Source organism: Dermacentor albipictus, chromosome 3 (genome assembly GCF_038994185.2).
Source record: "Dermacentor albipictus isolate Rhodes 1998 colony chromosome 3, USDA_Dalb.pri_finalv2, whole genome shotgun sequence".
NCBI classification, from domain to species: Eukaryota; Metazoa; Arthropoda; class Arachnida; order Ixodida; family Ixodidae; genus Dermacentor; species Dermacentor albipictus.
The window spans coordinates 25,355,220-25,370,506 of record NC_091823.1 but is presented as its reverse complement, the minus strand read 5'-3'; the positions used below and the strand labels follow the sequence as shown (position 1 = coordinate 25,370,506).

Below are 15,287 nucleotides of genomic sequence, written 5' to 3'. Positions count from 1 at the left end.
CCGGCTCCTAGCTTTGATGTCCCCGTTGCCGCTTTGGTGTCCTGGAGGCGCCACCAATAATGCGAAATAATGACACGTTGTTTCAATTAGTAAAAACATGATCGAATAAATATAATTGCCTCGAGCCGCCTACTTGCGGTGGTAAGTTCAGCACTACCGCGCCCCGCGACTTCTGCCGGCACGCCTAAGAAAAAACGTATAAAACGCGCGCCAAGAAACTCCTCCGTAGTGCCTAGGCAGAGTCGTATTTTCAAGGAGCAAAACTCCCTACATTTCCTCTCTTGGCGAACCATGCCATTTATTTTCTATTTGTGGGCGAGTCGGAGATTTAGTACGCGATGAATATACTACGAGGCTGATCAAAAAATCTTAGGTCAACCGACATAGATCTGCCTCCTTCATGCCGTTACGTCGCATGGCCTACTCGCCTGCGTAGGCCACGTATTTGTCGGGCTATGGCTCGTAGTTTCATCATGGCCTCTGAATTATGTGAATTATCTTGTATTAGCATTCACCGTATCCCAACAGCTAGTACATGTGGGACTAGTCGGCTTTCCAAATGGACACTAATGGGAGAATCAAGCTTGATCCTCCATGGTCCTGGGTTTGTTCGATTTGTTTCTGATGTTCAAGAGTTCAGATTTATTAGGGGAGCATATTAGGTCGTTTTGTTTAACAAAACCCTGTACCGTGTCTCTTGTTTCCTTTAGTGCGTTTGTGATTTCGCCATCTCAGCCAATTTGAATGGTATCGCGTTCCACTCTTAAAGGCGAAACGTAAGTCTCCTCAACATTTTTGTTTGTTTGTTTGTTTGTTTGTTTGTTTGTTTGTTTATCGTGAGGTACATAAAGAAGTGGGAGTGGCGCATCGGGACAGTAGAATTGGTAAGGAAACTCTTGCGATACTTCGGGAAACCGGGAAAAAAGGACATTGCTTTGACCTGGAACAAGACATGGAACAAGGAGCAGTTAAAACTTCGGAGGTGATTTTCTAGAAGGTGGCAAAAGATGGCTTGACTGATGTTACCTAGACTTCGCATAAACGATGAGATGCTTGTATTTCGCTTAGTGGGAATCCTATAGAGAGGGATAAATGCGCCGATGAATAATTTTCGGAAGTAAACTTTTTCAGAGCATCTATTAGTCTTTATTGAACGACCCTTATACATTAAAACAAGCTTATTTCAAAGGATATATTTTTATCATTGAAGAGGCAAAACATGTGGCACATAACCAGGGACACCCAAGCTGACGTGAAATAGCGGCATTAAATAGCGGCCACATAGTCAGTGTCACATACCCTGAGCTCCAAGTTGGTTCGACTGCTGGTTATGAGAAAAAAAAACGCTCTGTTTGAAGACTTTGGTTGGGGTTAACATTTTCGTCGCTAAGAACTACGTGTCATTGGTCAGCCGCGCTTGCTTATTGTTTGCCTTGCTATATCACGAATGTCCGGTGGCCGTTTTTACAAACCGCTCCAGACAACTTTCGAAAAAAGGGGAGGCCCCACCCAGATGACCGAAGCGCCACAGCCGGTTGCATCCGCGACCAAAATAGTCCCGCTCAAAAAACCGAGCTTCTCAAGCGCTTACTCCTCGGTATAAATAAATATTTTTGTGTTCTGACAACTGGCTTAGTAGAGCTATCGTGACTGGAGTGCTACAGCACATTGCATATTTCGAGAGAAAAATAACCACGTGCCTTTTACAACGCTGCGCGTCGTCTGCATTTTAGATTCATTGTAAGGGACAAAAGTAGAAAGCGCAGCTCTGCATGGCTTTTGCGCTGGTTTACATGTACACGGTACATTTACTACTCGTTTTCCGAGCTTAAATTAAATCAGTTGCTGTTTAAGAAGTAATTAAAGAAAGGCAATGCATTTATCGAAACCATTACAAACCTGGGGCGAGAGGACGATCGAAGCAGGAAAAATACAAGCATGCTTAATTCATCGTTTTAAATAAATGCTCTTGGTTTTAAATAGCATAATATTTATACTTTTTGGTTTTGTGTTATTACAATCTTATCTTCAAAAATATGATAGGTTATCCCTTTTTCGTTCCTTCTCACTATCTTATTTTTTTTTTTGTACAGCGACCTAGTACATGAACACACCCGCCGCTAACACTAGGCACAAGACTTTGGCGAACTTTTCTCGTCGTAACTTCACATTGGGACAAAACCAAACACCATTGAACAAACACGCAGCATGTTTGTTTTTAACAGTGTGTCGCCGCGGGATCCTGTTTTCAGACGAAGCGTAGCGCACCGTCAGCGATGCTCGCTGCAATCTAATAATAATATTTGGGGTTTAACGTGCCAAAACCACTTTCTGATTATGAGGCATGCCGTAGTGGAGGACTCCGGAAATTTTGACCACCTGGGGTTCTTTAACGTGCACCTAAATCTAAGCACACGGGTGTTTTCGCATTTCGCCCCCATCGAAATGCGGCCGCCGTGGCCGGGATTCGATCCCGCGACCTCGTGCTCAGCAGCCCAACACCATAGCCACTGAGCAACCACGTCGGGTCGCTGCAATCTTCTGTCACCGTATCGTGGCTCAGAATAAACGCATGCGGCACGAATGGTGCATCGTAAGCTCGCAATAATACTTCCGGCATGATACACCACCACAAACAGTTTGGCAATCCACTCTCACGAGGGGCAGACGCACACAACTGACGCGATTCGGCCCAGTTCGAAGCGCAGGCTGCCATCTGCATCGGCGGGGTCACCGGCCGTCCGGCTCATGACGTCAGTCTAGAGTGCGCGCCCATTGGTGGAAGCTCGTGTGCATCCGCCTTCGAGGAGTAAACGCCCTTTTTCTCCCAAATTTTTATCCGACTATAGAATGCTTTTGAGTGCGTACTCTGCTGGTCTGTCCGCATGTCGTATACGTCGACCATGGTCTGTACAAGGGCTAGACACTGCATGTCAGTGGGCACACATTTCTTAACGGCAACGCTGCTGAATCAACCACGCGTGCTTCGAACCCTTCTGTGTTATTATTGACGCAAACGTCAACTTACATAGTCGTTGAATGACGATCGAAGCGGTAGACTCTTAGTTGGCCATCTTTCGAGAGGCTCACGTTGTAAAGCCGGCTACCAGTGTATTTCCGTTCTGGAATCTGTGGTACAGGTGGCCTGAACCGTGTCTGAGTAGCATCCAGAATCTGGAAAACACGCAACAATGCGTAATTAGCCTGATCGCCGTTTTATTTGTTACAACCGATGCACGTAAGTCATGAAGCTCACTTTCTGCGTCACCATTGGCATGTGGCCGCATGTAGGTCAATTAAAATCTTGAGTTTTACGCGCTAAAACTACTATCTAATTATGAGGCACGCCGTAATTGGGGACTCCGGATTAATTTGGGCCACTTGCGGTACTTTAACGTGCACCTAAACCGGAGTACACGGGCGTTTTTTTGCATTTCGCCCCCATAGAAATGCATTCGCCGTGGTCCGAATCGAACCCCCGACCTCGCGCTCAGCAGTGACACGCCGTAGCCTCTATGCTACCGCAGGAAGCTCACATGTAGTTACGAGAAAGGATTCTTAGCAAAACGATGTGCCTTCTTTCAAAACTTAATTTTTATTGTCCTGCTAGCAAATATAGTAATGGCTTCACATCTGTTTCAAATTTCATGTTGAATTTGCCATACAAAAAACAAGTTAGAGACGCGTGTTTAATGCTTCGAGCTTTTAATGCTGGAATTGTCATGGTTGGGAATAATTTTTGAGAGCATGAATACTGTGACGCAGACTAAGAAAACACTCTTGCTGTCCACATTGCTTATTTAAGCATTTACTTAGTGGATCATTCACTGGGCAAGCGACTTCAAACATGACTTAAGAAATCTGTGAAAACGCGGAAAACAAGTTATACATAAAACAGCAAATCGCAAAACGCAGCCATCCCCTGTCTTGTATGTGAAAATACAGCGCGTAACGGGTAGTTATAATACAGCGCCTTCAAAATTTCACTTTCAAAAATTTCACTTTATTTACAGTGTGAGCTGCAGGAGCTCGCTCTGCTTTGAGGATGGTTTATGTTTCTCGGGTACATTAATTATGTTCGCGAGCTGCAATGATAACATATGTACAAATTATAAAAATATTGTAGTCGGAGATTGCTCAGGTGGCGCCTGTCTGGCAGAAATCACAAGACTATAGCCCTAGTCACCCTTATTTCAAACTAAATATTTGGTCGTTCTACTTAGATTTTCTCTGATAACTTATCGAAGGATATGCGGGAAAATAATGCGTAAAACGCCAATCTGTTCGGGTCGCGTTTTGTTGACACTTATTTCAAAAGTAATGCAGGCCTGCCGGAGAGAGGACGAGAAGGAAAGGAAAGGCTGAAAAGGTTAACCAGGCGCGCGATAGGGCAAACCCTACACAGGGGGAAAGGGATAGAGGAGCGATGGAAGTGAAAGAAGAACGCGAACACTTGCTGCGCGCATGCAGGTGGATGTGCATGCAAAGTCTATTAACGCTCGAAAAGACCTGTTGACTTGAAGAATTACAGTAAGATTTTCGTAGTTTTCTGCGCCAGTGGCGCGTACAACTATGCGAGTCTGCGTTGGCACTGAGCCTGCTCCCTCGAGGGCTGCAGAAGACAGCGCCAGCCTTTTCTTTCTCACGCAGAACCACTTCTCTCTCTCTCTCTCTCTCTCTCTCTCTCTCTCTCTCTCTCACGCTCTCTCAAAAAGGTATAGCTAAGACCATAGGCAAAATAAGAAAAAGGGCTTGGTGGCGCAACCCACCGCCCTGTTTTAACGGGAATGCTCATAACATCCATCCATCTATCGATCCATCCATCTGTCCATCCGTCCGTCCGTCATAGGACCCAAAGTAAGTGAGCATGCTCTCAGCTTTCACTGGATTTATTACCACCAATCCGCTGAGGTCCACTAAGCTCCAATTATGAATTACTGTGGATTTTATAACGAATTATTACAGTGAAGCTGTATATAGCTAGGGTTCCATGCATTTTTGTTCTCCGTGAACAAGAAATATCATCATCAATGGCCCATACCCCCGTAAGCATTATGCTACCGTAAGCAAGCGAAAAATGCAATGGCTCATAGCCCCATAAGGCAGAGGCTACAAGCACTCAGCAAAGTGAAGCGAACAGTGCTTGAATTCTTTCTACTCACGCATACAACATACAGAACAGCACGTCGAAAACTGTCATCATCAATGCCTCACACTCCCGTGAGCAAGCAAAAAATGCAATGACTCATAGTCCCTGATGACACATCGACATCAAATCCCTGTTGTCGGTGATTTCGATGTGGATGTGTCGGTACCGAAACTGTAGTGGTTGACGCGTTCCGTGTTGCAGACATATTCCTTGCGATGCCACACTGATTCGGCACAACCGATCACCCAGCGGCGTACGTCCATCGATTTGACATTATAAAAGAGTCTGATTGCACTTGCTAGTAAAATAATGACTACCAACCAAAACAATAAATGAATGTGCGTACCTTTCGTCACGATGACCATCCATCAAGACAATAAATGAGTTCGAACCTTTGTTCAAAGTTATGCGTCATCTCCGTGTCGTGTGCTAAACACCTTCGCTAGTCAACCACCTTCACAGAATGGAATTGCTCATTATGTATTCCTTTATTTATTTGCGCATTTCATGCCCCCTGCGGGTGCTCGCACACATATTCGCCAAGGACAGCGAAACATTTACGGCGCTCGAATAGGACCTTTAGCTACTTTGGGCGTTGCCAAACCCGCAGAATTTATAAGCTGGGCTTGTGTTTTGTCCTTGGTCAAAATTGGAGGCATACAGCGTTTTCGTCCATGCGTGATTTTGCATGCGAATCTTCCACGTCGAGACACGACTGGGTGCCGTTTGATGCCGAAATTCGCTCACCGTTATCCTGGCTGTGTCGTTCTCGTAGAAGACGATGTTCACTGCCACAGACTGCACGTCCTTGTCGATGCCTGAAGGAATTTTCCTGCGGAGCTTCGCGGAGATGCGATCCGGAAAGTGGTTTAAGCCATCGAGCACGTATCCCTGATAGTCGGCGGGGTAGTAGCAGTTGGGAATGGTAGGCTCTCCATCTGGGGAGGCGTCACCTAGCGTGCCCCAGCAGCAACCTCGGGCCTCACAATCCTCCTCTGAAGCTACATTACCTGGATAGCAGTCGAAGCGATCCACTACGCTGGCCAGTCGGCATTGCTCTTTGTAGCCTAGGAAGAATGCAGCCACAATTAGTGTTTAGCTTATCTTGAAGATCAATTGGTAAATTTTGTTTATAGAGGCACTAAGAAAGTAGTTTATTAGTCTGCATTTCTAACTTACTTATTGAGATATGTTTGTTTTACTTCGTGGTAAGGAAGTATCATTGAAGCTAATGGCGAAACTTCCGTTTTGGGATTTCGCAAAATAACTGCGAATTTCATAGCATCAATGTGGCTCCTCGGATTTCGCCACATTTTCTCTTATTGCGGCGATTTTGCCCGACATAAAAGCTCAATAATTTTACCAGGCTGAGTATTGGTTGGCTTTAAAATTTAACGAAGCTTCTTTTTTTTTAATTAATAGACACCTCATTAACCCCTTCAGAGGCTAAAAATTTGTGACCTCATCAGAAGGTACTGCGAGAAAATATAGGTGACAGCGGTATGCTTTCATTTTTACATTTTGGAATAACACGTCCCTGACTGCGCTAACACTATAACCTATTTCAATTCTGCACCAGTGAAGATTCAAGGAGTCCGTAAGACTGATCAGCTTACAGAATGAACTTACACAATGTTTCTTTGTGGGCACAGTTTTGTTCTACTGTGCTCAAACATTTTTGGTACACTACTTTAGAACTGTCCATTAAGATAAAGAAACGCTATAGGATTAGTGGTAACGTTTATATAACAGTTAACCCTACAATTACGGTATCATTCAGCTGTCAAGTGCGCCTGCGTCGGCTGTACTGTACAAGACAGCCTGGCGATCACCCGCCGTGGTTGCTCAGTGTCTATGGTGTTGGGCTGCTGAGCACGAGGTCGCGGGATCGAATCCCGGCAACGGCGGCCGCATTTCGATGGAGGCGAAACCACCCGTGTATTTAGATGCACGTTAAAGAACCCCAGGTGGTCTAAATTTCAGGAGTCTTCCACTACGGCGTGCCTCATAATCAGAAAGTGGTTTTGGCACGTAAAGCCCCATAATTTAATTTAGCCTGGCGAGCAGAACTTCGTATGTGCGGTAATCGCAGTGCTTGAGCAATGCCGATTTGATAAGACTAAAAACGCCCACTTTTTTTCGTTCATGCTCTTACCGGTGAAATTTCTTTCCTGGCTTGAGTTACCAAATGCGTTCGATGAAAAATTTTCCGCTTGACAGCACGCCACACTGCAGATGACAAAAATTGACAAACGTGCCAGAATAATTAGTTGTTGGTCATTGTGTCTTTTTTCTTTCTTAAGCAAACTTTTTTTCCGCAAAACAAACAAGGACAAAGAAAAGGAGCAACACAAGGACGAGCGCTTGTCCTTGTGTCGCTCCTTTTGTCGCTCCGTTTTGCACAAAACACGCTTGTTTAAAAATGAATCTGTTCCAACTAGGCCGACTCGCAGTTATGCTTTTTCCTATCTTTCCCTTTGCATGTGTGGGTGGTGCTGTACCTTTCATATTTCGTTCTGCGATTTTCCTAGATTTAATCGTGTGGAGATACGGTGAAATTGTTAGCACACGGTAGTTTTCGAACTGCATACTGTATTCTAACGTTTACGGTCTGAGTATATATACGGGGAATTTTGTTACTATTTATCATTTTAATGGCAGTAATAAAGATTAAGATGTGTCATCAAGATAACGCGCAATGCGCTACTTAATGCAAAGTAAACGAACTGTAACATGGACGAATACCGTCTATGAATCTACAAAATTTGCACAACGCGCATTTTAAAATAAAACGCCGTTTCCTCCCGAATTGCGATGTATTGACAGTGATAGCAAGGTTTAGCGGTGAGCTTAAACTCACGGACAGCGTTCTAACTATGCGTGGGTGCGACATGTTGGGGCGATGCATCAAGCAAGGTAACCGCTACTCCGCAGAAGAAACAGCGTCCCGCCGGCTACCAGGCGACTCACACAGCTTGCGCAATGAAGAGCGCCACCAGTGGCATCGCATGCATCGCACCTCGGTGGCGCACGAGGTGAGATCGATGGGAAACCGTCGGCATTAGCCATACGCCTTGTGGAATATTAGATAACTTTAGTTGTACGCTTACTCCTCAGGCAAACTTATACTTAGCAGTTAAGCAGAAACGATATAGTGTACATATAATGCACGGATGAGCACAACGCCTGTACCAGCATGGCAGCATCACTGGAGACCCTCTAACCTTCATGCACTAGGACCAGGCATGCGCAGTCGATAGCCGGACAGCACACCGGCGACGGCGGTGCCGACGGTATGAATACGCCTCGAGCTACCGTGTAAGTTCTACCGCTTTAATAATAAAATAGATATATGAAAGTGGTACTTCGCTGTGGAAAAACCGCTTGCAGGAGAAATCTGTGCCGCTTGTATGAACTCCTCGGTTTCAAGAAACTTATCTTCACCGACAATTTCTTTCCAAATTTTAATGTACTGTGAACGAGCTTTGTTGGCACATATTACCCATGAGATTTGTTTTTACAGCTTCTTTTTCATTTGTGAACTAAAGCTTTTCTAGCCTAACCCGTGCGTATTCAGATAGAGATCACCACTTCTCCTTTCCGCTCGTTATATATAGCTTTGTGCTGCATGTGTTTGTTCATGAAGTAGTTAAATATAAGACCGTGTTTGGAATCTCATTTTAGTGTTCACACCAAAGAAACGAAAACTGCACGACAGCCCATCTGTTCCGCGAACTGTGAGAAGTGCTTCTAGCTGTGGACAACGTATTTAGTGCCGCAGCTGACAGAAAGTCATCGCACAGATCACGAGTATTTGTAGCGACCACAGAGGATTCTTTGAGAGTCCGCAGCTATCGTTCGCGATAAAGGCGGCTACTTGCGCGGAGAAATGCTCGAATTACAAACACGATAAGAAATCAATTGTTCAATCCCACTTGCATGCTCGTGCGACCATACCAAAATCTCATTCGAGCACGAAAGATACTGCTAGACGTATTTTAACGTCTGGTTGTTGAAAGTGAGGCTTCTATATTGCTTTTTGCATACTGTTGCACGAGCACATGCCTCGTGCGAAGTAATAAGGTACGTATACAATGAAACATATTTTGGTCCCTTCTAACAAGGATATATAGTTTCCTATGCCTTGCGGGTGCACGTCCTCCAATCAGTTAGGAACTGAAGGTCATCGATACCTGACGTTGAGACCTTGTCATGGCGTCGAAATGAACGGGTTCAAAATTTTTCCACTAGAGGGTATGAAAATGTGTAAGATATGTAAAATAAAAGATGTAAGATGCTCTTGCACCACAGCCCACTCAAAGTTAGCTTTAAGAAGGAAGGAAAACTTTATTTGGTCCTGCAAGTAGTGATAGTTCATCACTAAGCGGGCCGCTCCCACGTCGGGACCGGAAGGCCAAGCCTCACGGCCACATCGTGAGCCTGCTGGACAGCCCAGAATTGTTCATCCAGGTCCGGGCTGCGAAGTGCAGCCTCCCACCTGGACGCATCCTTGATCGCCGAGTCTTCAATTCTTTCGCAAGACCAGAGCATGTGTTCGAGCGTGGCTAAAGCACCACAGTCTTGGCAATAAGGCTCTGTATACGTCTCTGGATAAAACATGTTCAGTCTCCGTGGGCAAGGATAAGTACCAGTCTGTAGTAAGCGTAATGTAAGTGCCTGAGCCCTGTTTAGTTTAGGATGCGGCAAACTGTAAACCCTGCGATTAAGAAGGTAATACTTCGTGATTTCATTGTATGTGGAAGGGGAGTCTCTATTCTCGGGGAGTACCGCCACGCCATTGCGCGGGGCAGAGCGGAGGGTAAGATCTCGCGCTGCCTCATGAGCGGACTCATTGAGATTCGGAGGGGCTCCTTCGATCATCCCAAGGTGAGCAGGGAACCAACATAAGTAGTGTTGAGAGATCTCACACGTCTGCATAATTTTAAAAGCAACCTTAGCCACCGAGCCCTTCTCAAAGGCCCTAACGGCCGACTTTGAATCGCTATATACAAAAGGCCTGCGCCTGTCAACCAAGGCGAGCGCAATAGCCGCTTGCTCTGCGACCTCTGGCCTATCAGTCCGAACGGTAGCAGCGTTAACGAGACTGCCCTCATTGTCCACGACAACTATGGTAAACACCTTTCTCTCCTCGTTGAAAGAAGCATCGACGAAGCCAACCTTCTGATTCTCATCACGAATGAGTCTCAGTAGGCAAGCTCCCCTTGCCTTTCTTTTACCAACATTTCGCTCCGGATGCATGTTCCTGGGAACAGGCTTGACATGATACCGATTACGGACGTTCACGGGAATACCGACATGAAGTTGCGAAATCTTCTCCTGAGGAACCCCTAACTCTCTCAGAATCTGCCGACCCTAGCTTTAAGAGTGTACGTTGCATTTCATTTGATTTTTTGGAGAAATTTTTAACTTTCACGTAAGAAACAATGAGCGACCCGAAATTTCAGTGTTTCTAAAGGTATCACGGCTCCACTAGTAACACTTGTCATGAGGCGAGGCCGGTCTGTATACTGCATTAACAGTTTTGTGACGCAGCGTAAGTAGTCTGCAATGCATTGGTACCGTATTAGGACGAAAATACTCAATTGTGGTCCTATAATGTCACACAAACTTCCAGAATTTGAAAAATGTAAAATTTAGGGGTTCCCTTTCAGAGCGAGTTTGGGCGACAGAACACAATCTCGGTTTACGCTAATTCGTAGAAATACCTAAAGTTATATAGATTTGTGCCATTTAAAGACCTAAAATATATTTTGATCTGTAACTACAGATTTTATATCAAGCAGGTAGTCAGCGTGCGAGAATATTTCGCGCGGCATTATGAATCAGTAGCGTTGCGATTGATAACCTCGTTCGTTCGTTTATAGTTTCTAAAAGAGCATGCGTAAACACCACACCTGGACGGACATGACTACTGCAACAGAACGTAACCTAGGTACCTTTTTACACCTTTTCTAAAGGTTACACCGTTTCCTGTGGTTTTATTTCTGTGGCAGAGAAGCGAGCCCAGCGCTTCACGTGGCTCGATTCCTGGCCTGCTATATTCATAGTATATAGCAGGCTACGGCCCGTTCTGTTACTGAATGCAAGAACGAAAATACTGTGGTTACTGCATTACAAAGGACAACAAATGAAAGATGCTCGCACACCGAGATTTCGACGCACTTTAAGAACGACAAATAGCAGAAATCAATCCAGATTCCTTCTCTAGGACGTCTCTCGTATACCACACATGCAACATTGGGACGTAGAACAAAGCCATTCAATAGATTAATGAACCTCCCACTTAGCACAATAACTTACAAATACGAATTATATTATTCTGCGGTTCGAGTCGAGTTGTGCATTCCTCACGCAAGTTAATACAAGCAGGCGCTATACAGAAAAGACGAAAGATTGCGTAGGATTGAAACACAAGACATACAGGGTACGTTTATGTTACGGCTGCTTCAGTTTGCCGTCAGAAATACGCTCACTTCAGATGGATCCACTATAAGTGTGACGTACCTCAACAGTAGTGGCATCAACCTCAAGAGCATGTTGCCTTCTGCCAGACGCTTCTTCGCGTGCCGACGAAAGAATCTGCTCTCTCTTTCCCACACTTGTCTCTGGCACTGAACTTCCTTGTCACACTGACTGCCTTTATCTGTAAGGTCGAATTGTGGGGAAAAAAAAAAGGCTAAAAAATTTGGCTTCACCTCTCTCACCCCCGTATCCCGAAACACACCTTAACTTGAAGCCCATGCTTCACTTGCTCAAGTAGACGCCTGAAGTGAACGCGGCCAAGGAAATGCAATGAGCACCTTGGGCACATTCATCACATGCGTAATATTGACGAAGCCGAGCATGGGCTTCAAGTTAAGGCGCATTTCTGAATTCGGGAGGGTTAGTCGTAAGTGAAACTTTTCAAGAGAGCGTGAATTCTTGGGGAAAGTAGTAAATGAATTATCGCTGCTGTTTGGCAACCTGCCACAGAATAAATAAAAAAGAAATACGTGACATCTATCGTTATCAACAGTACGTGGAGTGTTTTCGCATTCAAGCGCAAAACACTAGCTCCTGTTTTACAATTCTGTGCACTGTGTTTACAACACCATTCACCGAGATCCTGTATTCTAAAAATTACTTCCAAGAGTCAGTTGGTACGCGCCATTAGTAGAGAGAGAGAGACCAAACCAAACCAAATCACAGCGTAAATCTAGAATGCCTTTCAGAGCGCAAAATTTACCCTGTATAGTCCAGCGATACGTGCGAACAACAGCACCAAACCAACAGATAGCTGCCTGCATGATGTCAGAATTTGTTAATGTGTGGGCGAAACACATTTCCGTAGGCTGTCGTCCGTACCTCGTTGTGAATGTTCTTCGAACAAACACAACGGTCGACGAACCCACACGCACTCCGCGTTATCTGTGTTGGTTCGATGCGATAGATGAAGCGCTTCGTTGACTGACGACCCACTCGACCAAGCATGCTAAACGAAGGAACACACCCTGGTGACTACTCCGCGAGAGCGAAGCCTCCGACTCTACTGCTTGCTTCACATTCTAAGGATTAACTGCTTCGAATACTTCATCTCTCTTGGCCAGGCCGACGAAAAGTGACGACCAGCCAAACACGGAGGGATTGACGACCAGATTATTTATTACCCCGTTCTCCTGTATGACTGCGAGGAGAGAGGAATAGACGAAAGAGAGTGAAATAGCAAGGAAGGCAGGACGGAGCTGACTTGGCATCTGTGAGTGGGGAACTTCCTGCGCGCCGTGGTTGATATTTGAGAGCCCAAGATGCGTGTTCCCGTCTGACGTTTTCTTCTTTTCTTTTTCCGCTGCTTGGGAAAACATGTCCGCGTTCCTGACCTGGCGTTGCTTCCTTTGCATGAGCCCTCTCGGACCCTCTCGGAGCTGTGGTGCACTGGTTGTGGCAAATTAAAATGGCTGTGGCTTAGCTAAGGTTAAACCCAGGATGCGAAGCATACTAGCCTTTATTTTAGTTGTTGAACCACTGTTTAGCCGGGTGAACTGCTGTTGCTTGGCTATATTTGGTTCGGCTAGACGAAGAAACAACTCATGCGTTACTCTGCTTCGCCTTCAAGAGTGGAACGCGACAGCGTTCCCGTCGACCCGCCAAGGGGCGTAAGACAATGGACTACGGCGCCGCGACTACGCGCCCCGCATTGGACGCGGTGAGCGTCGAGCAACGCAGCGTTCGGCGCGGCAACGAAATGTGCGCCTGAGCAAGCGACGCACGCCTGAGCCTTAGAAACAGCTCGTTTCTAAGGCAACACCGCATTCACTAGAGGCGCTTTTGTACCGCTTTGAAGCATCGTACTCGTGGCTCAGTGGTAGCGTCTCCGTCTCACACTCCGGAGACCCTGGTTCGATTCCCACCCAGTCCATCTTGCAAGAGTTGAGCCAAAGCCACCTAGAAAATCAGTCTCTGTAGCACGCCGCAACCTTCGCTTCTCATTCCAACGAGCAGCTCTGTCTCCAGGAGGCATCTCACCTCGTGAGTGTCTAGCAGAGGCAAGCGCAGCTGCTTATATACCGCCGCGACGCCGCGAGCGACGGCGCGAGTTGGAGCCCCGTTTCTCCTCTGTCATGACGTCACGGTGTCACGTGGTATTGAAGGCGACACCGCCGCGCCTGAGGAGCTGAGTTGAGCTCTCGTAATATGCTTCGCATAAAAGGAGCAGCCAATGCAGCTACAACGCCGGAGATTGTCCGCGTATACGCGACTCGGAGCTTCTCGGTAAGTCCTGAAACCTTTTTATGCGAAGCATATTACTAGAGCTCAGCCCAGCTCCTCAGGCGCGGCGGTGTCGCCTTCATTACCACGTGACACCGTGACGTGGTACACCGTGACGCTCGCGGCGTCGCCCCCCGCAGCGGACGCGGTGAGCGTCGAGCAACGCAGCGTTCGGCGCGACAACGATTTATTCATGAAGTGCAACGCCGCAGACACCGACAACACCGGCTTTTCTGCGACACGAGCTCCTTAACGCTGTCGCGTTAAAATAAAGGCTAGTATGCTTCGCATCCTGGGCGTAACCTTAGCTAAGCCACAGCCATTTTTCTTCCTTCTTTTTTTTCACGCACGTTTTAACTGCTGTTCAAATTTGCCGAAAATATATCCGCTTCTTAGACGCGTTCACAGCCGCATGCATACGCGAGATTCCGGAACTGCGATGGTAGGACCACTGAAAATTGACAGTATATTGCGCTATCTATGGTGACCAGCAAAACCCTCCATTGGCGGATAAATCAAAGGAGGTTTTAGGCATGTAAGGCCCTCTGGGCTGGACTTCTTCGGGGTAAGGTAGTCTCGCCGCCTACAGGATTATCTGACTGAGTTATGTCGGATAAAATATGATGATGATGATGATGATGATGATGACATCGATGACCTTCTCCGCCCATGTTCCACGAAACACAAGGTCATCACCGCTATCACCCTCAGACAAATGGTCTCACCGAACGGTTGAATCGCCCCATAACCGGCATGCTCTCCATGTACATTTCCGCCCACCACCGCGACTGGGTTGCTACATTACCTTTGTTGCTTGCCTGCTTGGCTGCTTGGCTGCTTGCCTGCTTGCTTGCCTGCTCTCCTGCTTGCTTGCCTGCTTGCTATGCGATGGCTCGTACCCACTACGGGGGATTGGCCAAGAAGCCGGCGATTAAACTGAAAACGGTTATAGAAAAATGTGTGTTCTTTTAAAGAAGATCAAGCTAGAAGGTATTAAATTTCAATCAAATTATTTAGAATTGTGTAAATTATTAAATAATCAATCATTACACTAACGTAAATTGAAATTTTGTAATATAATAGATAATAAATCAGTAAATTAGCTAGGTGTTCTCCTTGTGTCACCAAGGAAGTCGCATACGGCTCTGCATACGTTCCTGTGGCTAAAGCCCAATGTAGATGCACAAAGGAGAGAATATTGTTATTGTTTATAGAAATGGGTATCTTTTGGAATGGAATTTCGAAGTATTTAGGACAAAAAGGGTAAAAAGCGGACAAAAGGGGTACTCTAACAGCACAAATGACTTGCTGCTAGAGCGCCCCTTTTTTCCGCTCTTCATTTTCTGTGGTGCCCCCTCGGGTATATACACAC

The 15,287-nt window shown here is 46.1% G+C and overlaps 1 protein-coding gene across 1 annotated transcript in view; it reads right to left on the bottom strand.

Moving 5' to 3' along the window:
• LOC135903864 (lysosomal alpha-glucosidase-like) overlaps nt 1-14,851 on the bottom strand; it is a 43,045-nt gene extending 28,194 nt beyond the window's left edge. Inside the window, exons 1-5 of the mRNA XM_065434272.2 lie at nt 14,721-14,851; nt 11,675-11,813; nt 7,305-7,378; nt 5,897-6,216; nt 3,029-3,174 (exon numbers count right to left, since the gene is read on the bottom strand). Coding sequence (XP_065290344.1) covers nt 3,029-3,174; nt 5,897-6,216; nt 7,305-7,378; nt 11,675-11,706 — 572 coding nt within the window. The 5' untranslated portion in view covers nt 11,707-11,813; nt 14,721-14,851. The remainder of the gene's footprint in view (nt 1-3,028; nt 3,175-5,896; nt 6,217-7,304; nt 7,379-11,674; nt 11,814-14,720) is intronic.
• Nucleotides 14,852-15,287: the final 436 nt, after the last annotated feature.